This window comes from Nicotiana tomentosiformis, chromosome 1, assembly GCF_000390325.3.
Source record: "Nicotiana tomentosiformis chromosome 1, ASM39032v3, whole genome shotgun sequence".
In the NCBI taxonomy this organism is placed as follows: domain Eukaryota; kingdom Viridiplantae; phylum Streptophyta; class Magnoliopsida; order Solanales; family Solanaceae; genus Nicotiana; species Nicotiana tomentosiformis.
This window is the reverse complement of record NC_090812.1, coordinates 36281206-36303353: the sequence shown is the minus strand read 5'-3', so window position 1 is coordinate 36303353 and position 22148 is coordinate 36281206. Positions and strand designations below refer to the sequence as shown.

Below are 22148 nucleotides of genomic sequence, written 5' to 3'. Positions count from 1 at the left end.
TTAGTTACCTCGTCCTTTATGAATGCGTGCTTTACCTCGGACTAGGGTCTTCTCTTTTGCTTCACCGGTTTGAACCTAGGGTCCAAGCTTAGCCGATGCGTCGTTATATCCGACGGGATCCCTGTTATATCTAAATGGGACTAAGCAAAACAATCTATGTTATCGATAAGAAATTAAATAAGCTTTTTCCTAAGTTCGGGGGTTAATCCCGTTCCCAGGTATACCTTTCGTTCGGGCAAGTGCTCGATTAGTATGACTTGCTCCAATTCTTCAATCGTTGATTGGGTAGCATCGGAATCATCGGGAACCATGAATGATCGAGGGATCCTTTAATCATCATCTTCATCGATCTTCTGATTTTCTAGTAGGGTTAAAACTGATGTCTGTGATTGTTATTTGGCATCTCGTTCCTCTTTTGAGTCCGACCCCTTTGTTGACGAAGGTGAGGATATCGGAATTGCTTCTTCAACATCAAACATTTCTCTTGCGGTCGGTTGTTCTCCGTACACTATTTTGACTCCCTTCGATGTTGGGAATTTAAGAACCTTGTGTAGGGTTGGCAGTACATCTCTCATGTTGTGGATCCATGGCCTTCCAAAAAGGGCGTTGTACCTCATGTCACCATCGATTACATGGAACTTCATTTCCTGGATGGTCTCGACCACGTTTATCAGTAGAATTATCTCGCATTTGGTGGTTTTGCATGCCATATTGAATCCGTTCAGAACTAGGGTCGCGGGTACGACCTGGTCCCGTATACTGAGTTGTTCTACAACCTTCGATCTAATAATATTGGCCGAGCTACCTGGATTAATTAACACACGCTTAACTTTAGTTTTATTCATAAGTACGGATATTACCAGTGCATCGTTATGAGGTTGCATGACTCCTTCTGCATCTTCATCATTAAAGGACAAAGTTCTTATGGGTGCATAATCCTGAGTTCGAGGTCGCTTTTCTCTCATATCCGATGTCTTAGCGCGTTTAAGCACCGGCCCTTGAGGGGTATCGACACCGTCGATGATCATGTGGATGATGTGCTGTAGTTCTTCTTGTTCATTTTGTTTGCGAAATCCCTATTTTTGAAATGGTTCTTGGCCCTATCGCTTAAAAATTCTCGAAGGTGCCCTTTATTGAATAACCGAGCTACCTCCTCTCTTAGTTGCCTGCAATCTTCCGTTCTGTGGCAATGTGTGCCATGATATTCGCACACATTTGATTAGGATTCCTCTGGGCAGGATCAGTCTGCATGGGTCAAGGTCACTTAGTGTCTTTGATGCGTCCCACAGCTGACACGATGGTGGATGCATCGATGCTGAAGTTATACTCCGGTAACCGTGGTGCTTCTTTAGATCCTGTAGGCCCGTCGAACCTATTTCTGTTCATCAGCCCCCGAGACCTTTGACCTCGATCGCTTCTTTTGTTGCTTTGTCTGGGGTTACATCTTGATTCATTGATTCGGTGGTTCCCACTATACGGTCGGTATCGGTCCCTGATCGAAACTTGTTCTCGATTGGCATCCCTTCGAACAACGGGTTCAGATCCCAAATGATCGTCTTCGACTCTAAATTTTGATTGGTACCGATTATGCATGTCGGCCCAAGTAATAGCTGGGTACTCGATCAGGTTATGCTTCAACTGCCGCGAGGATGTCGAGCTTCGTTCGTTCAGACCTTGAGTGAAAGCCCGAACAGCCCAATCGTCTGTGACTGGTGGCAGATCCATTCGTTCCATTTGAAAATGAGATACGAACTCTCTCAGCATCTCGTTATCCTTTTGTCTTACCTTGAACATGTCTGACTTCCTGGTTTCGACTTTTATGGCCCGGCGTGTGCTTTTACGAAGGAATCTGCAAGCATAGCAAAGGAATCGATAGAATTAGATGGTAAATTATGATACCATATCATCGCTCCTTTTGACAGGGTTTCACCGAATTTCTTTAGTAATACAGATTCGATCTCATCATCCTCAAGGTCGTTCCCCTTGATGGCACATGTGTATGAGGTGACATGTCTGTCTGGGTCGGTAGTTCCGTTATATTTAGGAATCTCGGGCATGCGGAATTTCTTTGGGATTGGTTTAGGAGCCGCGCTTGGTTAGGGGGGGGGGGGAAGACTTTTATACGATTTTTTTGGAATCTAAGTCCTTCAATATCGATGGTTCCCTCGGGATCTGATCAACCCGGGAGTTATATGTTTCCACCTTTTTATCGTTTGCTTCGATCCTCCTTTCTCCCGATTCTATTCGTTTGGTCAGTTCTTCGAACATCTTAGCAATTTCGGGATTAGTCCTCGACTCCTGCTCATTTGATTTTATTATAGCTGGTTCCGTTGCATGGGCGATTTCTCGAGGTTGACTGGGCTCCGGCCTGCTCGGTATCTGGGTTTGACTCTGCAACCAAGCTATTGCTGCCTGTTGATTTTGCAACATTTCGAAAATCATGCGCAAGCCGATACCGTTCTCCTCGACGTTATTGGTATCTCGAGCTGCAGATCGAGTGCCACCATGAATGCTATTTTCAGGTTCAGAATGTAAGTTCGTCTCAATGGCCATATGCGAATTAATGTCTATCGGCACTTCGATTCGAGCCCTAACATCGTTGACAATCGGTTTTTCGGTACTGGGTACCAAGTCGTTGTTCTCATCTTGAAGACCAGCTTCGTTGTCGATAGGTAAGGCCATTTATTGATAGTTAGTCGTTGCTAATCCGAAATCAAAGACACTTCCGGAAACAAGCGCAAAACGGTGTATTTTTGCAGATTCGTATCAAATAATCACTGTTATCCTTAGCCCCACGGCGGGCGCTAAACTGTTTACCCGAAAAACGGATAAAGTTGAATTTATACGTAGTTCTAAGGATATGTGATATAACTTAATACAAATCATAAGGATAAATAGAAATATCAAATATGGATTACCAAAGAATGCAAAATAGACAAGGTTGGAAAGAAGATGATTTTTAGGACTAAGCAAGATGAATCAATTTATGAAGATCAAAAGAATAACTCTTCAATATAGGAGTGTATGGTGTTTTTTGTTACAATGTAGGCAGAGAACCATGTTGTACAGAAATATAACCATCCTCCTTATAGTGGAGGATCCTACTTTAGATATAATTAAAAATACATAGTGGGGAACCCATGATAAATCAACGTTTCCCTAATTTCCGCCGAGATTCCCTCCCTAAATGCGGTTGCAACGGCTCTTGTATGTAAGCTCGAGCTTGATCGGACTCGGTGCTGGTCGGTATTGTTTTTAGAGCTTGACGCGGACTTGAGCTCGATGCTGACTCGAGGTTTGGTAATGACTCGGGCTCGGTATCGATTGACCTTTGCTCCTTAAGCTCGATTCCGTAACATCTCACCATGGTTTGATTCGGACCCGAGATCGATAATGACTTCGAACTCGGTGCTTGATCTGTCCCCGAAAATCGAAGCTCGTTCGTGCCTTCTTTGGTCCCATCTCGATATTATAAAGACTTTCTTCGATCCATTATATTTCGACCTCGATCAATCGTACGAAAGCCGAAATCTATTTCGACCGTATACAAATTTGTTAGCCAATAGATTACTTTGTTTCACGCTTAGAAAGCAAATATAGTCTATCATTTTGCAGAAGAACTCTATTTTTAAAATCTTTAAAACAATATTCTGTAATTTTAAAGGATCAGAAAACTTAAATTGACCAATTGTGCTATTCATATTGAAAAATAAAAATATTCCACCCCAACCCAAGGGGAAGGGGGATATGAAACATCTTTTATTTGAAGAAAAAAAAAAATGTTCGGGGAAGAGCTCCACCCCAAGAGGGTGTGATGTCGCCAGTTTGTCGCGATACAAGTATCAATGACTAATTCCACGGTTTGAACTCCAGAGCTATAGATCATACAAAGCAACGGCTCCTTTTTTTTTCATTTGAAGATGAACATGAAATATGCTTCTCACTTCTCACCCCTCATTATTTTTGTGGTAAAACAACAGAAAGCTTAAAATGAAATTCAACAATGAAAATCCTTACTACCAGTATATAGCGTATATATAGTTAACTTTCTATCGACATGGTACAACATCTCAGTTATTGGCAAAATGTTAACAAGACTTTAAGAGGTGTGTGTGAGTATTTTTTTTTCCCAAACCGTTAGCCTGAAAAGGACGAACGAGAGATCTTGTTGTTTCTTCAATAATATAATTTCGTATCTCTAGTGGACCTCTCACTCAATGAAACATTTGATTAGTAAAAGCAATAGGATTATGACTCTCTTCCTCCTCCTCATCCTCTTGATGAATGGGATCAAAACTTGGAGAATTATTAGGGACATTTGTAGCACAAGAATCATCAGGCAGCTGATCAAAAGCAGTGGAATTGAAAGTATTAGCACTGTTAATGTTGTTGATGAGGTTGTTTGAAACAGAAGAATTGTTTGAGTAAGTTGGCTGTAGAATTGCAATGTGATGTTCTTGGTGGAGTTGTTGCTGCTGAAGATGATGTTGTTGTTGTGAAGTTTGTAAAGCATTTTCCATTGCATATCTGTTGTTTATTAGTTGTGTCTGCACTACTGCTAGCTCTGCTTGTAAGGATGCCACCTACAAAATTCATGCAATTGTACTTGTTCATATCAGTCCCATATTGATGATGTATAGCTTTTTACAATATTAAATCAAAGTGCCCTATAACATTACCGATAACTTAGGCCAATTTAGTAATTACTTAGAAATTAAAGAAAGTTACCAACCTTCTACAACCAGGTAAAAACCATTGACAATCTATAATTTTATTTACATTATTAGTGTAAATAAGTTAAGTCATTGTATATCGCAGTTATAAATTATTTAAGAATTCAATAATCTTTTCATGGTCCGGCTTTTTTAGAAATCATTTTCATTATTACCAATGTATGAATTTAGTTCCTTGGTGTGGAGTCACTACAAAAAAAAAAAAGAGGATAATTTGAGAGGTTAAAATTGTAATTTGCGAAGGTTGGAAACCTCCACTATTTACTGTCAAAAAATAACTTGGATCATTTTAACTCCATCCATTTACCTTAAAACAAGCCTTATATTAGTAGTAGTTGTTTTGAACCAAATAAATAAATAAATATAGTACTATTCATCAAGGAAATGACAAATCGTGATAGTACTTAATTAGCAGTTAGCATTGCCGACCCAATTGGAATAGTCTAACGTTCCAAAAAATTAGACTGAAAATTTGTTATTCTCTACAGGAAAAAGGTTACTTCAAAAGTTAAAGTGTTGTTACAATTAACAGAAATAAAAACCAAAATATTAAATAACTAATGTTACCATCAGAATCATGACAAATTATCACATCAATAAAGAATATATCTAGAAGTACTGAACCTGTTGTTGCAAAGCAAGGATGGTCGAAACACAACCATAAACAGGATCCGAGAGTCTAGCCTGAGCTTCATAAGTTATAGTGACCACCGCATCATGGCGCCGGTTAGCCGGAATATGCAACAATAACTTAGACACATTGCTGGCTCCAAACACCTTGTGCACGGCCGCGAACCGAGCCGCGCCTTGGTCGGAGCCATAATGGGGTGCAAAAATGCACCCACTGATGCATTTTCTTCTCAAGAACTTGCATGCACCACAAGGAGCCGTGGAAGTCAGAAGTGTTGTAGAAGCTAGTGGCTCCACGGCTCCGGTAGCACGTTTTCCAGGGCCCTTATGTCGATTCTCCGATGTGCCATCACTTGATGGCTCATCCATATGGTGGCTTTGCTAAATGGAGAGTGAGAATTTAGTTAGTACGTAGTATAGTAAAAGAAAAAGGGTGTTAAAAGACTTGTGTTTTATAAGAATGAAGAAATGCATGTAAGTCTCGTGAAGGGTTGGCAAAGGTAGAGACGTTAAGGTTGGTGAGAGCTGAGAAATATGGGGCGTGGGGGGTTTGTTGTAGGGGAAGGGGAAATAGGACTGTACTTCTTGAGTGTGAGGAACACGTGCAAAGAGAATGTTACTACATGTGCACTTAGTTTTAATTTAATCTAACTAGTCATGTTCTTATTATTATTTTAGATCCAATGTTTTCTGCTACTCTTTTAATTTTATCAGAAATTTATGTAAGTAAATATATATAAAAACTTTATGTAGTATTTTTTTAATTTTAACTTATTTTATATAATATTAAATTGAAATAAACTTATAAATATATATTTCAATTTAGATGTCGCATTTCTCTTATTGAGAGTTAAACGGTGTTAAGTTCCACCAATATTTTAAAATGTATATTTTTATCATACTGACATGAGAAAAATTATATCTTATAGTATTTTTCGCATAGTTGTTGAATATATCTAAATTTTAATTTTAAAATACTTAGTTAAACTAATCCAATTTAGCTTTAAAATATAGTTAAATTGACTCTCGATAAACGAAATGTGTCATCTAAATTTAAATAGAAGGAGTATATTATTGGATCCAACTACTTGAAATTGAGGCGTAATTGTTGTTTTTGTTGTTAGAATAGTATAACATATATAGGATAGTACGTGGGAGGTTGGGGAGTTTTGTCAGAGGAGGGAAATCATGGGAGGAGCTGTCTCTAAAGGGAGGACACAAGATTTTTGCTGCCCGTGGCGTGTGGGAAGGTGGAAACCAGACGTATTTAGTTAACATATCATGAAATCAATACTTACACTAGTTAGTACATGTTTTCTTTGCAGTTGTGACAAAGCTAGATTGCATAATCACCTTACACCTACCATATACTAAAATTTTATTTTCTAAAAAGTTTTGGTTCTTTTAAGCTTCGATTATTTTTGGAGGTTTCCAAGAAAGAAATCCATTGAAAAAGACTGCTGCTTCAATTGGTATTTTTTTTTGTTTCACGTTCTTATAATTAACTAAATAATTTAAAATATGGGTAAACATCAATTGTCATGGTGCAAATTATTTTATTTATAACAAATTAGGATCTCTACTAATAAGAGGTGTCTAGATGATCGCTACAAAGTTAAATCATCCGTTATGAGGCCTTTTGTTGGGTCGGAGAAAGCCCTACAAGCCAGTACATCAACATAAGTTATTTGAAAGATTTTCGACAAGTATAATTTTATGACTGAAAATTAAATGTGTATTACAAATAACTAGTTAATAAATCAAAGTGCATGATTTCTTTATTTCTTAATTAGTAGAGGGAATTATTCTAAACATCCTTTATACTATAATCGGATAGTGGATAACTCAAAATTTTCAATATCACTTAATGCTTATCACCTCTCTCTATATATATATATCATACACAAATACAATCTCATATTGTAAAACCAATTGCGTTTAATGCCATAGTGATAGTGTAGTTTACTCTAATGCTAGAAAAGGTAAAATGAAGTTAGCAAAATTATACTATAATACAAAAATTCCCCTTAGGAAAGCCGACGTTCGAATATCGAAACAGGAGGAATAATTTATCAACTGAGCTGAGATTTGCTAAAATTTTCTCATGAAATTATACTCCCTCAACTGATACACTATTTTTTATTCTTTTAAAAAAAGTAAATTTTTACTAAAAATAATTTAACATTAAAATATTTATTTTATTCTCAGTAAATTTTTTATAACTATACGAATATTATGACATATTGATATATTTAGTACTATAAATTTTAATAATTTTTATTTCTTTCTTAAATTGCGTGTTAAGTCCAAGTATGACAGGTAAACTAAAATTAAAATGGAGGAGTATATGATTCTTTTTTAAAAATATAATAAATCGTGGTTACTTTTTGGTGCTTCTCGTGCGGCCCAAACCTTATTCTCCTATTAGGGCAGGAAAAGAAGACAGAGCTTACTACAGACCTTCGTAGGTTAAGACACAAGAAGAAGAAAAATTGTATTTTTCCTTCAAAAAAACAAGACAAAGGGCTCCAAATGACCAGCAGAAAGCTTGTGCGGGACTTGTTTATCTCTAAACAACCTATTTTCCGCCGAATATTAGCACCACAACAGGTTCTTGTTTGGGGGTGGGGGGTGGTGAGCTGTTTGCTTTCTTGATTGTGAAGCTATTGAATTTGTGTTTAATCGGTTTAGTTTGTTCTTTTAGAAAAGTGTTTTTTTTTTAAAAAAAATTGTGTTGTACAGGTGGTTTATGGTAGAATTGCAACAAATTTGAGGTTGGTTGGAGCAGATAGGCATTATCTGGGCATTCGTAATTTTGGTGTATTCAATGAGTTCTCCAAGAAGGTTAAAGGCGAAGTTGACAGGTATTTGCTATCTGGTATGCTTTTTGTTTCAGTGCTGTAGCTTTTTACGTAGTTATCTGTTTTCAAAGTTGAATGATTGTAGCTTTATCATTTTTTTCTTGGATAATGGTATTAAAGAAGAAAAAATGGATTTTGTGCAAGCTGGGAAATTTTAATACTGAGAATTAAAAGCTTCTTTTTTTTAAAGGACAGTGGAGTCCGGGTTAGCTTGCACATGGTAGACTAATTCTACCATGTATCTGCTACCTCCCATTATGGTAGGTATCGGGTAACTCTGCTTTAGGCAGATTGGAAGAAATCACCTAGTTGTTTTTGCATCCGCTCAGATTCAACCTGTTCACCTTCCACTTCATTGACCGCTAGGCCACATCCTTGGGTGCAAATTAGAAGTTCCTTTTTGTAGTGATCAATGTTGGGCTTGCCATATCTAGCTCAAAGTCATGGTTTGAGGAGTTGCTATTAGGATATTTCTTGTATAAATCAGATATCATTTCATTAATTCGCTAAGGTGCGCCACAAATATAAAAAAAATTGGGGTATGTAGGTACTTTGATCTCCCTTAAAGCCCACCCAACTATCTATACAAAGGAATTCTCCACGCCTAAGTATATATGGATAAAAACGAGATATTTATATATCTTAAGTTTGCTTTGATTCATCCTCCAGTTCCTTTGGTTCCAAATGTTCCAGAAAAAGCATAATGGACGCTTGGGTGCAAGCCTCTTTACTTCCCAATTCTCCATCTTTCCATAGTCTCCAACACTATCTTTGGGGTTCCCGCTGCCCAATCAACGTTACATTGAGAGAACTCAACTGACAAATACTATGAAGCTACTCTATAGTGTTACAGCAAGTTAACGACATATGCTCGGAGCCCTTGGCACATAAATCTTCAACTTAAAGAAATCTCTTTCTTCTTTATGAGATTATCTTTGTAAGTGTTGCATTCCAGGTGACACGCCCATGTAAAAGTCGCAACTTTCTTCGGTGCTTTAGTATTAAAATCTCTTTCTACCCTGGCTTCTTATCTCCTCAATTAGGTAGACATAAGGAATAAGAGTATTATGAAAATATAAATGCAGACCCTCTTTATACCATCCTAGCCTTCCCACATTCCTCCTCAGTGTAACTGTAAAACATCTTTTTGGACACTTCCACTTCCTCGGATACTCAATCTGAATAGCTCTTCACGAGCTAAACTTCCAGTAATTTCCTTGAATGATTTCTATGATCATGTCAGCTGCAAGCCCACAAGTGCATCCTATCGTTACCAATAGCTAACACCAATGGACATAGATTGCGTCTTAATGCCACATATTCAACCAAACTTAGCCATTTCCAATGGCGAAGCCAATGAATCTCGTGAAGTCGTCTTTTTTCTTCATAATCCCTGTTTGCATGCGTACTCAATAAAGGGCTAGTTGCTTCATATGAAAGTCATCCATTCATTTCAAATATTTAGCAAACTATCTGAATTAGGTTTACTATCAGGTTCCTGTGCCTTGTCTCTCCCACAAATCCTCATTTCCTCCATCATTTCATCCATGATAAAAGGTCTTGCAAGCGCTTTCCTTTCATCAGAACTAATAATTCGAAAGGGAACTTTATCCAGCTGTGGTTTCAAATCTCCTTCTCAATGTACAAATGCTTGCATTAATAGGATTATTCCCTCTCTAATGTCTCTCCTATGAAACTTTGAAGCCATCAATCTTAATCCTTTCAATGTAATTGTATGTCCCACAAGCATCGACTATGTCCCACAAGCATCGACTATTCTATAGAACAATATAGTATTGTTATCTCCTTTTGTCATATTTTATTCCATTTCACTTTTTTGCCATTAATGATCTTCCTAGCCTTAATCCTCTCTTCAAATTTCATTCATTTCATTTCGTTCCAGGAGTTGCAATTGTTGGACAAATTTTGCTATGCTCGTGCCACTTTATTAATATGGAACACTTTGATGGCAAATTTTTACTCTAGATTTGTTAATGAGTAGTAGTTGATTCTCCTGAGCATATTTGGTGCACTGTTTTAAACTTTTGCTGCACTAAACTCTTGAGAAGATCTGTCGAAATGCAGTATGAGTAACCTGATTCTGAGCATTTCTTTTTTCTTTTCTTTCTTTCCCTTTTTGGGGGTGGGTGGTATGGGACTATGGGGACATGTTGGTATCTTTAGAAGTGAGAAGGTAGAGAATGCAATTATTTCTCAATGTTATGACTAGTAAAAGTTTAACTTTTTGTGTCGCCCTTTCTATCTATTTGCTCTAATGCTTTATTGGGTGTCATTGGGCTTATTCCTCAATGCTTATGGCTGCAGAAATCAAGAATTCAAACAGTCGGTCAAGGTACTGAAGGAGAAAGCAGAGGAGTTGAAAGGGGTGAAGGAAGATCTTAAAACAAGGTGTCTTTTAGATTTCCTGTAAATATAATTTTATAGTAGTTTTAGCCTTTTCCTTAAGGGGCTGAGACATACTGTTGTATGTCAAGGCTGGCAGAACTTCCAATGGGGACCCTGAAATGGTGAACTGGCGAATGCAGAACGAAGCAGACAACTGAGCAGCTTTACAAGCATGTGGATGGTGTTTGGACCGAGGCTGAAGCTACGGCAAAAAAGGTAATAGTGCAACCTCCATCAGTCTCTCTGGTGCTGGTCTAATATTTGATTGCTGAATCATGAATGAGATTATCCAAAATGAATGCTGCCAAGCGTGTGTTTTTCTTCAAGACTGTTTTAGCAGCTGTTCATGGCTGTGCAAAGCTTCTTCTAGGTATTTGGATGGTATCCCAAGTTAACTCTTGTTAATCTGCTGCCCTTTTTTCTGATAAAATAATAAATTTTTGTTAAGGGGGATCCAGTGAATGCAATAACAAAAAAAAAGCACCTCCGTCTCCCTTTAAAAATGAAGGGAGCTAATGAAGTCCAGTCATTACATCTTTTACAAACTTTAAATTGCACCACCAAGTTAGATTAACTAGTCATTTAGCTTTCAATGTATATATGGAGTGTAAACACTTTGAGAACATCCTTGATTTCTTTCTCCTCCATTTTGTCCATATAATACATGCTAGTACAGTTCCCCTTATCTTGCGATTGAGCTTCCCTTTTTTTCTCCCTGTCAGCAGCTATAGACTGCTTTTAGAGATTTGTGCATGGCCTCTGTTACAAATAATTTGAAAAACATGCCCCACAACGCCTTTACAGCCTTCCAGTGAATAAATAGGTGATTCACAATTCCCGCTTCTCTTTTTACACATGTATCATATCTTACGCATGCTGGATCCTCTTGTATATTGGGATTTTTTCCTTTTATTTAGTAAAGAACAAGTTGAAAAGCATGTCCCACAATTCCTTCGCAGCCTTCTAGTGAATAAATAGGTGAGTAGTGACTCACAATTCCAACGTCTGTTTCACAAATGTATCATCTCTTACACATGCTGGATCCTTTTGTACATGGGTTTTTTCCCTTTTATTTAGCAATATTATTATTTGCAATAAAGTCTTCTACATAGGTTATCCTGTGTCAAGCACCATGCACTGCTATGCAGCAAAACATGAGACTTGTACATTAGGTTATCCTGTGAAGCTTTTTCCTGTCACTATTCCATCTAATTGTATCTTCCTCTTGTGTGGTAGCTGAGTTCCTTTCCAAGAACTCTAACGAAGATATTGATCTTTCAATCTCCGAATCATGAAAGTTCCTTCAAAACTATTAAGTTCTAGTCACTGTCTTTTGAGTTCATGTAATTTATCTTGTAGGTTTTTTCCAATGTGGAGGAAAAAATTTCTGCTACTAAAGAGGAGGTTGGTAAATTTTCACCTAGCTCTTCTTAGCACATTTCCCAATTATGGTCAACTCTTTAAAGAGATGATAGTTAACCCAGATTTGTATTTAGGTCAAAGAAAGTTTTGGGATGGGGAAGCAAGAAGCTCCAGGATCAAGTGGTCATTCACATACTTCTAGTTCAAATACCCATGAGAGTAGTGAGTCTGCATCAGCAAAAAATCAACAGGAACAGCAGCAATCCGGTTCCAGTGATAGTGCAGAATCAGTTTATAGCAAGGTTAAGTCTGCTGCTTCATCCTTATCATCAAAAGTGTCACCAGCCTTCCAGAAAATTAAAGAAGCAAAGCCTATTGACTTAGCCAAGAAGGGATATGGCATCATATTGGATGAGTTGAAAGGTACTCCAGGTAAGAGAAAGCGCCTCGAATATTCTGCTCCCACACAAGAAACTTCAGCAAACTTTGAGAGAAGCACAAGGACTGATGTTGCTGTCTTACCGTCAAAGCAATCGAAATGGAATAAGAAATGGGAGGCATTCAAGGATAAAGTAATTTTCTTACTTATTAGTCCCTGTTGAAATGCAGGTGAACTTGTCTTTTACCTTTTGTAATCCTTAGTTTTCCATGAGTTTTTATTATTCTCAGATGCAAGGTCACCCTCTTTTTAAGCGCTTCACTGGCATGAGTGAACCTGTTGTAACAAGAAGCCAGGAGGTACTTTCTGATTCTCAGTAGAATTTTATCTTTTCTGCTGGTAATAATTTTCATTTAATTTTTTCCCCCTGTTATATTTTATCCAATGAGGATCTGCATGGCGTGATATGGAATGTGTTTATAGGTGAATATTCTTTAGCATAAAACGTTTAGCTAAGAGCAGAAGTAGTAAATCTGGATTTAATTTAATATGAAGTTATCTTAAATATTTATGTGCCGAATGACAGATTGCAGAAGATATTCGTGAGAGATGGGAAACAAGTGATCATCCCGTTGTTCACAAAATCCAAGAGTATGACTACACATTCCAATATTAATGCTGTGTTGCGGGTAGAGTTCAATTTAAGATCAGCTTATAATTTCCATGTTAATGTTACAGTTTAAATGAAACTGTGAGGGGAGAATCACCAGCTGCAATGTCATTTAAAGAGATTCGCCGCAGAGATCCGTATGATTACAGCCTTCTTTTGCTTGATTTTCCATTATCATTTTTGGCTTGTTTAAGAAATTTGAAATATGTTTTGTGAAGGTTGTTCTCTTTACCTGAATTTGTTGCTGAGGTTCAAGAAGTGATTCGACCAGTTCTTGAAGCTTTCTTCAAAGTAAGTATGCACAAGTTCATTAAAGCTTATAGACACATCTACACTATATTTTGTGTGTGGGTGAAAATGGGAGAGGCAGAAAGAAGGGTATGGGTTAGTCATTTGTTTGGTCCACAACTAAGAGTGAGTGGTGCAACCTCTCCACGTCTAGCTTTAAACCCCTTCGAAGTTGGACAGAGAGGAGAAAGTATATGTCTTGACTATATAACCTATGGGTGTTAGGGGGCCAGGCCGGTCCGGTCCGGGCTAGAGGAATATGAGACCGCCCGGTCTCGGTACCGGTCCGGCTACCGATTTTAAATTACCGGTCTTATCGGTGGAAAAGTGAACCGGAACGGTACCAGGCCTGGCGGCTTATTATTGTTATTATTATTATTATGTTTTTTTATTGCATTTTGTATAACAATCGTAATTTATATTAAGATAAAGTAAAAATGTAAAGCACTAAAAACTAACTTATAAAAAGAATGTTTGAATAAAAAATTCAAAGGCTTTAAAGCCTTAAATTTGAATATTTCATTAAGAATTCGGCAAAGGGTCAAAAATACCCTTTTACTATTCAAAAATGTTCACATATACCCTCCGTTATACTATTGGTTCACAAAAGCCCCCGACATTATAAAATTGGTGCAAAAATACCCCTATGCCGTTAGGACGCTCCACCATGGCAAAATGATTCCACGAGGCATGACATATCACCGAGGTGGATGCCATGTGGCATGCCACCTCATCGCACCTATCCCATTTTCCCCCCTCCCCTACTTCTTCCACCACCACCTCCCTCTTCACCCAACCACCACCAAAATCACCTCCTCCTTCACCACGAACCTATTCTTCCACCACCATCAAAACCACTAGTCTTGACCATCATTCCTTTACCAAATATCAGACTCAATCGAAAATTTTAATTTTTTTATCTCTTTATAAATGCTAAACTATATCAGAGAGCATGAGAAGAGAACAATCTATTGGAATTTCTTTATCCAATCTTTTGCCCCAGTTTTGCTCTAGTCTCGTTTCCCTTAAGAGAAACATGCTGATTGAAGAGGTTTAGTGAAGGCAATTTTGAAGTTGCAGGCATTTTCACTTGGGCAGAAAGTTTCTGAAGTCTTTCTTCAACAATGACACCTCAAAATCAAACTTGTTATGACTAACCACATTTACCTTAGCAACGATATGAGTTGTGGTTAAGTACATCATGTCTATCAAAAACTTCTTCCAAGAAGCTTGCCAACAATTTGATTCAGTTTGATTTAGTCTATTACAAAAAAATCAAAACTTTCGATTTAATTTGATTTTTGGTGAAAGAATGGTGGTCAAGACTAGTGGTTTGATAGTAGTGGAAGAATAGGTGCGGTGAAGGAGGGGGTGATGTTGGTGGTGGTTGGGAAAAAAGTAGAGGAGGGGTAAAATGGATAGGTGCGATGAGGTGGCATTCTATGTGGCATTTACCTCAGCAATATGTCAAGCCATGTGGGATAATTTCGTCATTGTGGAGGGTCTTAACGGCAAAGTGGTATTTTTGCACAAGTTTTATGATGCCGGGGACTTTTGTGGACCAAAAGTATAACGGAGGGTAGAAATGAACATTTTTGAATAGTAGAGGGATATTTTTGACCCTTTTCCCTTAAGAATTTAAGATAATACAATGAACATGAAAAATAATTAACTTATAATTTGCAAGTTCTTTTTTTAATTTAAATTTGCAAATTAAAGTTTACATTTTACAACAACTAAATTAAAGAAAAAAGAGTAAATTTGAATTATTAAATATAGTCTTCAAACTTCAAAGGTTTTGCATTGCCCTAGTAAGTTCTTCATAGTCAATATGAACTTCTTGGCCATCTTCTGGAGTGTTGAATTCAGATGGGTTACCATTTGTTAATATATTTTCAAGTTCCTCGTCTTTTGGTTTATCAACATCTTCACGTCCTTGATTTCTTCGCTCCAAACATACTAGAACTTCCAAAGCATTGCTTGCAATGAGTTACGGGTGTCTCGTAGCTGTTGTCTTGACTAAATGCGCTCTCTGATGCAACAGTTGAAATTCTCGAGCCATTGCCGAAAGAACAGGAAATTGCTTTTAATTTTCATACCAACGGTGAAAATTCCTTTGTGCGAGGCTCCGTTTGCTTTTGCAAGTAGAATTGAAGTTCATCAATGTTCCTGCTACTGATTTGAGTGGAAGGAAATGTAGACCAAATATTAAAACCATCAAGGTCCTCTCTTCATCCATAGTAGCAGATGTTGAAGTAGAAGCAGTACAATGAAAAGTGGGATTAACATTTCCTACACCATTAGCAGCATTGTCAATTAAATTTGCATAATAATGATATTATTGTTGTAAATAATCATTTAGCTTGTTCATACAAGAATATATATTTAGGGTTTTAGTTGGTCCAATCTCCATTTAAGTATCTAAAGCACTGATTAATTGGTGACAATTAGACATCTTAATAGAAGAATTTAAAACAACACCAATTAAGTAAATAGGAGGAATTGGAAAGATTTTTTTTTTTTTGAATTTTGCTTGCATTTTTTCAACAGCATCCTTATATTTTTCTTTCTTCTTGAAATCAGAGAGTAGAAGAGAAATTTCAGCTATATATACTAAAACCATAGTAACAGTAGGGTAATAAGCTCATGAAAACTCAACAGTAGCTATATAAAATTTATGTAAAAATTTAACATCATTCATGGCCTCCCAAGTATGAATTGTTAACATATGGGTTGGATCAGTACAATGTGCATTAGCAACTTCAGTTATAGGCAATCTATATTTGTAGCAACATCTTAAAAATAAGTATGTATAGTTCCACCTAGTAACAATTTCATCTGGCATGAATCCGGGGTTAAAGTTATGTTCGGTACACTTAGCCTTAAATTCCTTAATTCTAGATTGTTTATTATTTCCTTGAATAACACCAACTGCTCTTCTAGCATGAGTAATCTTAGTCGAAAATAAATCAAGACTATTTTTAACAATTAAATTATATACATGACATGCACACCTAACATGAAAGATATCATCAAGTGGTGGTTGCAAATGCAGTTTTAATAGTGAAATAACATCATTATTGTTAGAAGCATTATCAAAAGACATACACAATACTTTTTTATTATGATTGTAAAATGCAACAACTTCGCAAATAGTAGTACTTATAAAAACAACAATATGACTCTTATCTTCATCATATTTAAAAGCGATAATTCGTTTTTGCATACAAAAATTATCATCTATCCAGTGTAAGGCTGGCAAGTGGGCCGGTCCGGGACCGCAGGCTAAACGGGCCAGGACCGTTAGGCCCGATTTTAGTGGGCCGGTCTCGTGGGCCGTTCCTGTGCTTTGGGCCCGCCAGGCCCGTGACCATTTGGATCGGCCCGGTCCCTTAGCGGGCCAAACGGTCCCAACGACTATATTTTAAAAAAAATATAGCCATTGGGCTGTCAAAAATAGTCGTTGGTTATTTATAAAATAGCTATTTAACCCCCCAACTTTGTTTTAACCCCAAACTTTTTATAATTATATTTTTTTCCCTATTTTCAACTATAAATACCCCCTCATTCTTTCATTTTTCTTACAAAATCATTAATCTATCACAATCTCTCTAATTTTCTTCTATAATTGCTAATATTGCTTACTTTATTGTTACTAAGTGTATAATATATAAGCTATATTCGATATATATATATATATAGCTTATATATTATACATTTAGTATATATACTATACTATATATACATCTTATATAAGATGTATATATAGCTTATATGTATATACTATACGTACATCTTAACCCTCAGGGGTTGGCCTGGTGGCAATTGACTTGAGCCTTGGGGTTTGCTTCCTTTCAAGGTCTCAAGTTCGAAACCCACTGGGTGCAAACAATTTCTGAGGGCCATCGTTCAGGGTAAAACCTGAATTAACCGTGGTGCACTTGCGGAAACTCCTTGCCGAGGGCCTGTGCACCCCCGGGATTAGTCGGGGCTCAAAGAGACTCGGACACCCGATGCAAAATCAAAAAAAAAAAACTATACGTACATCTTATATAAGCTTATATACTATACACTTAGTATATATATATATAGCTTATATATTATACATCTTATATCGATATATATATATATATATATACACTATACTATATATACATCTTATATCGAATATAACTTATATATATATACTATACTATACTAAGTGTATAGTATATAAGCTATATAAGATGTACGTATAGTATAATATATATAAGTTATATTCGATAAAACATGTATATATAGTATAGTGTGTATATATATATATATATATATATATATATAAAAGTTATATTCGATATTAAATATTGAATATTAAAATTTAGGATGTTAAATAAAATTTAGGTCACAATTCCATAATAAAATTTACAAAGCATTGCCTTAGATATTTTTTTTAGCATCCTTTTGTCTCTAATATCTATTTATTTTTTTATTTTTTTAAAATCTGTTGGGCCCACTTAGCCCATTTAGCCCGCGGGCTGGGACCGTTTAGCCCGGGACTAACTGGTCCCGGGCCGGTCCCTACAAAAAGAAAGTTTAGCTCGGGACCGTTTGGCCCGTTTAGGCCCGGGACCGGCCCACTTGCCACCCTTAATCCAGTGACATGTAATTGTCAAATAATCATTTCCATTAACAGCATGACCAATATCAGAAGTTAGAGAAACTTTACAAGGAAGGTGGTCAAACAAATAACGTATTTATGTCTGATATAGTCATGAAGCCTAAAGATATCAGATCTACAAGTACTTCTGGGGATACCTTTAAATAAAGGATTATAAATCCTTTGAATATAAATAACAAAATATGATGAAGAAGCAAAAAAAAAAAGGTAGACAACCCAATGCAATCATTTTTGCTAACTCCTCATGGTCCTTTATTTTATCATATTTCAAAAGTCCTCCAGTACTATCATATTTCAAAAGTCCTCTGGTCCACCGGTTCAAATTTGACAAGACATTACCGGTTTTAACCGGTCCGGTTAACCTGTATCCAAAACCCCACCGGCACAGGCCGGTTAAACGGTAAGCCCACCCCTGTCCGGCCCCTTTACCACCGGGCCGGTCTGGAACCGGGCCATCCCGACCCGTCAGACAGGTTTAATATACTCTCAAGGGACAGATAAATACTTCAGGAGTAAATCAATAGATCCATCTTTTTGCCTTACCCTCCCTTTTCCTTCCTTGAACCAAGCACAATATTGTCTTTTACTAATTGAATCTTTTCATCTTGATATACTTGATATTTTACGTTTTTCATCTTCTTTCAACGATATCTTGCTTTCTGGGTCGTTAGGGAGATACAGAGGCGTTGAAGAAATATTGCAGCAATGAGGTAATTGAGCGGTGTAAAGCAGAGCATCAAGCTTTTGATAGCCAGGGTATCATTTTTGATAACAAGGTAAGAAAAATGCAAGTTATTGTATTAACAATAAATGAAGTGTGCTCCTCTGCTCAAACTTTCTGTGTTACAAATCCATTCTCATAGATTTCTATGAGCATGTCAGACAAGACAAAAAGCTAGTAAAATTTAATAGAACTAGAATTTTTTGGGAATTTAAAAATATTTGAGACACTTTTCTTACTGCTGTAGATGATTTATGCTCATGATCCATGCACTTATCCTTGACTAGAATTATCTGACTTCTGTCATGAAACCTGTTCAACAAATCTAGAACTTTGTAGGGTGCCATTTTTTTTGTTTTTTTATATGCTCTATTTTTGTTTCTTTGGAGGTTATAGGCCGTCATTAGTTAACAGTTTTTGCTCACTCTGCGTACTGCTGTTTACTGTTTCTTATTGATCTTGATCTAAGTATTGGATACTGCATTTCTGCAATAGTCCAGTGGCCTTGATTTGAAGTCATCCCAGATTTCCACTTTTCGCCGTCGGAAAGATGCTAAAACTGGAAATTCTGCATGAAACTTGTGACCTCTCATTTTGCATCCCATGGTATACTACATCAAGGGGGTTGAATAGCTTGAGTTCAGTACTAATTGGTTTCTCTAGTATCAAGCTTCCGTTTTCCTCTCCTGTGGTTTCTCCCCGTGCTACTAGGAATCTCATAACCCTACTGAAAATGAGTTTCCGCTCTTCCCCCTTCCCAAAAGAAAAGGGTGGTGTTGGACAGATGCAACTTTTATATTTCTGTGCTTCTATCCATACTACTATATGGTTAACCTCTCTTTCTCTCTCTTATTCATGCAGATTTTACATATTTCGGATGTTGAAGTACGGGAGACAAAAATGATGGGAGACAGTCCCATAATCATTTTGGCGGTAAGCATCTCTCCTTATTCTTTTTTGATGTACAGTCACATAATCATGTTGGCGGTAAGCATCTTTCCTCATTTTTTTGATGTCTGGACCAATGCACCTCTTGAAAGGGTTTTGTACCTAACAATGACCTCAAGCATATAGTGTATGTGAATGATGGAGAAACCCTGATAGTAATCTTGGTTAATTTTCACAGTTCCAAACGCAACAGGTCTACTGCATACGTGATAAACTTGGTTCAATTAAAGAAGGGGGAAAGGTAAGTTTTATCCCCTTTTCTATATTGTTATTCTCATGTCCTACATTGACTATTCAGTTAATTGACCCTGCTGGTCAATTTGGTATTTCGTATCGAATTGCATCATGCACAAACTTCTTGATGTCAAATTTGCCTTATTCAATCCCTGTGGCCAAATTGTCATTTTTCTATGTTAACTAGTGTGATCATCATAAGTGAAAGCACGTTACCACTTGTAAACTAAAGATGTTGACAAGTAAAAAAAAAATAGCAGCCCGATGCACAAAGCATCCCGCATTCGTGCAAGATCCGGGGAAGGGCCGCACCCAAGGGGGCCTACCCTAATGCAAGCATTAGTGGCTTCTTCTACGGCTCGAACCCGTGACCTATAGGTCACGCCGAGACAACTTTACCGCTGATAACAAGCAGCGATCAAGAATTTCTGAATTTGATGACTTAAAAAGCTTATTCATTAGACAAGATTCGTTTGTTGAAACATCTTTGTTTTTCTATGGTAAATTATCTGTACAAGTCCACCTTTGCATATAGATCAATTTAATTTTAACATTTTTTTCTGATACACTGGAATCTGCTATAGATCAATCTGCAGTAACTCATCATCAAAGCTATGACTTCAGAATCTGATTTTTAACCCTGGTATGGCCAAAATTTCTTGCTGTGTTTAGGATACAATACACACTGTATACTACGCTTGGGCTATGCAACTAGTAGAAGCAGAAGAACTCGGAGAAGGAGCTATCCACCCTATTTGGAGGCTTAGAGAGATGCAACAATTTGGTGTTGCAGCTCTTATCTAATCAACTTTTTGCTTGATCATGGGAGCGCTTTCCTCATGTTCTGGCACTGATTCGTGCAGAAAAGTTTTTGCAACAAGCGTTTACCTTTTCCACAGTTGGACCGGAATCATGATGTATTCAAATTAATTTGTTAGGAGTTTTTTTACCATTCTTGTGAATGTACTTGAGCAGCCCCTTCACATTACATGAAGTTCCAAGTTTGAACACTGAATAAATAGAATATTCATGTTAGTTATGTAGTTATTGTATCCAGGAAGTTGAGATTAGTGCCTAGAGGGCAAATTACACTGATATATTTCCAACTTTGTTTTAAATTACTATTATGAGCTTTTGTAATTTGTGATATGCATGAATCCAGAAAATTTAGAAAAAAAATTGTGTGAGCTTCCTAAGGTTTGGTGATACTTGTGTAATCTCTTATTAATGGATTGAAAGTAAATTATGAATAAAGAGAAAAATGATCATTTATTTTAATTGAAGTCCAAGAGATACTTGTTAAAAATTTGAGGTCGTACAATTCAATTGGAAGGTGAGAAAGTCCAATCCTAATATTTTGAGGAAAAGAAAAAGTACGTTTATTCCTTGTTAAATTGGGTACAGAAATATTTTATCTAATTAGCTATTCAAAATTTAAAATACAAATTAAACACGATTTCTTCTAATACCAGCTTTCTTGAGCCTCTCCAGACCCTACGATGTGGGATAATACTGGGTATGTTGTTGTTCTTCTATTATCAAATCAAACGAGTTGTAAGAGTTATACAAATAATACAAATATTAATGCAATAGTGTGTAATGTTTTAAAATATAAAGAGTATCATATCATATATAGATCAAAACAAATGAGCTAAATACATGGACCTGTTATAAAATAAAGACAGTAAAGTAAAGACAAGTATAGAGAGAAACTGATATATTATTCAAACTTCAAACTTATGTACATAATGAACTGAATTCTCCTCTATTTATAGAAGAAAGGAAGTTGTTGTGTAAGCTGCTACTGCAAGCTGTTGTGTAAGCTGCTTGTAAGTTGCTGTGTAAGCTGCTACTCTAAGCTGTTTTGCCAGATATAGATAATCTTCTACCATAGGTAATATTTATTCATAACGGAGTACCGAAAGGATAAGCTTCTTCAGGAGGCTTATTTCCAATAGAGTACTAAATTGATAAACATATTTACAGCGCAGTCTCATATGGATAAGCTTCTTGAGGAAGCTTATTTACAACGAAATACTAAATGAACATCCATAATATAATATATTTATAACACTGCCCCTTGGATATTCATTAAAAGATAATGTGGCTCGTTAAAACCTTACTAGGAAAAAACCCTGTGGGAAAAAATCCTAGTGAAGGAAAAAGAGTACACATATATAGTAATACGCATTGCTAGCTGCCTCATTAAAAACCTTATAAAGAAAACCTTGTGGGAAAAAACCTTAGTAAGGAAAAAAG

At 36.7% G+C, this 22148-nt stretch overlaps 2 protein-coding genes across 3 annotated transcripts; one reads left to right on the top strand and one right to left on the bottom strand.

Annotated features, from left to right (window-relative positions):
- Positions 1-3882: 3882 nt before the first annotated feature.
- On the bottom strand, positions 3883-5787 carry LOC104108779 (LOB domain-containing protein 20). The gene is made up of 2 exons (XM_009617901.4): positions 5358-5787; positions 3883-4583 (listed from the first exon to the last, which is right to left on the bottom strand). The coding sequence occupies exons 1-2, from the start codon at positions 5730-5732 to the stop codon at positions 4215-4217; spliced, it is 744 nt and encodes a 247-aa protein (XP_009616196.1). The 5' UTR covers positions 5733-5787; the 3' UTR covers positions 3883-4214.
- A 1972-nt stretch (positions 5788-7759) lies between these two features.
- Positions 7760-21036, top strand: LOC104108778 (mitochondrial import inner membrane translocase subunit TIM44-2). 2 transcript variants are annotated; one of them, XM_009617899.3, is made up of 14 exons: positions 7760-7997; positions 8106-8227; positions 10550-10633; positions 10771-10846; positions 11990-12034; positions 12127-12564; positions 12662-12730; positions 12958-13022; positions 13110-13178; positions 13260-13332; positions 18658-18762; positions 19569-19640; positions 19834-19896; positions 20562-21036. In XM_009617899.3, exons 1-14 carry the CDS (start codon positions 7896-7898, stop codon positions 20691-20693), a joined length of 1515 nt encoding a protein of 504 aa, XP_009616194.1. In that variant the 5' UTR covers positions 7760-7895; the 3' UTR covers positions 20694-21036. The 2 variants fall into 2 exon arrangements, with proteins under 2 accessions (XP_009616194.1, XP_009616195.1); XM_009617900.4 differs by having other exon boundaries at positions 7761-7973.
- The last annotated feature ends 1112 nt before the right edge of the window (positions 21037-22148 follow it).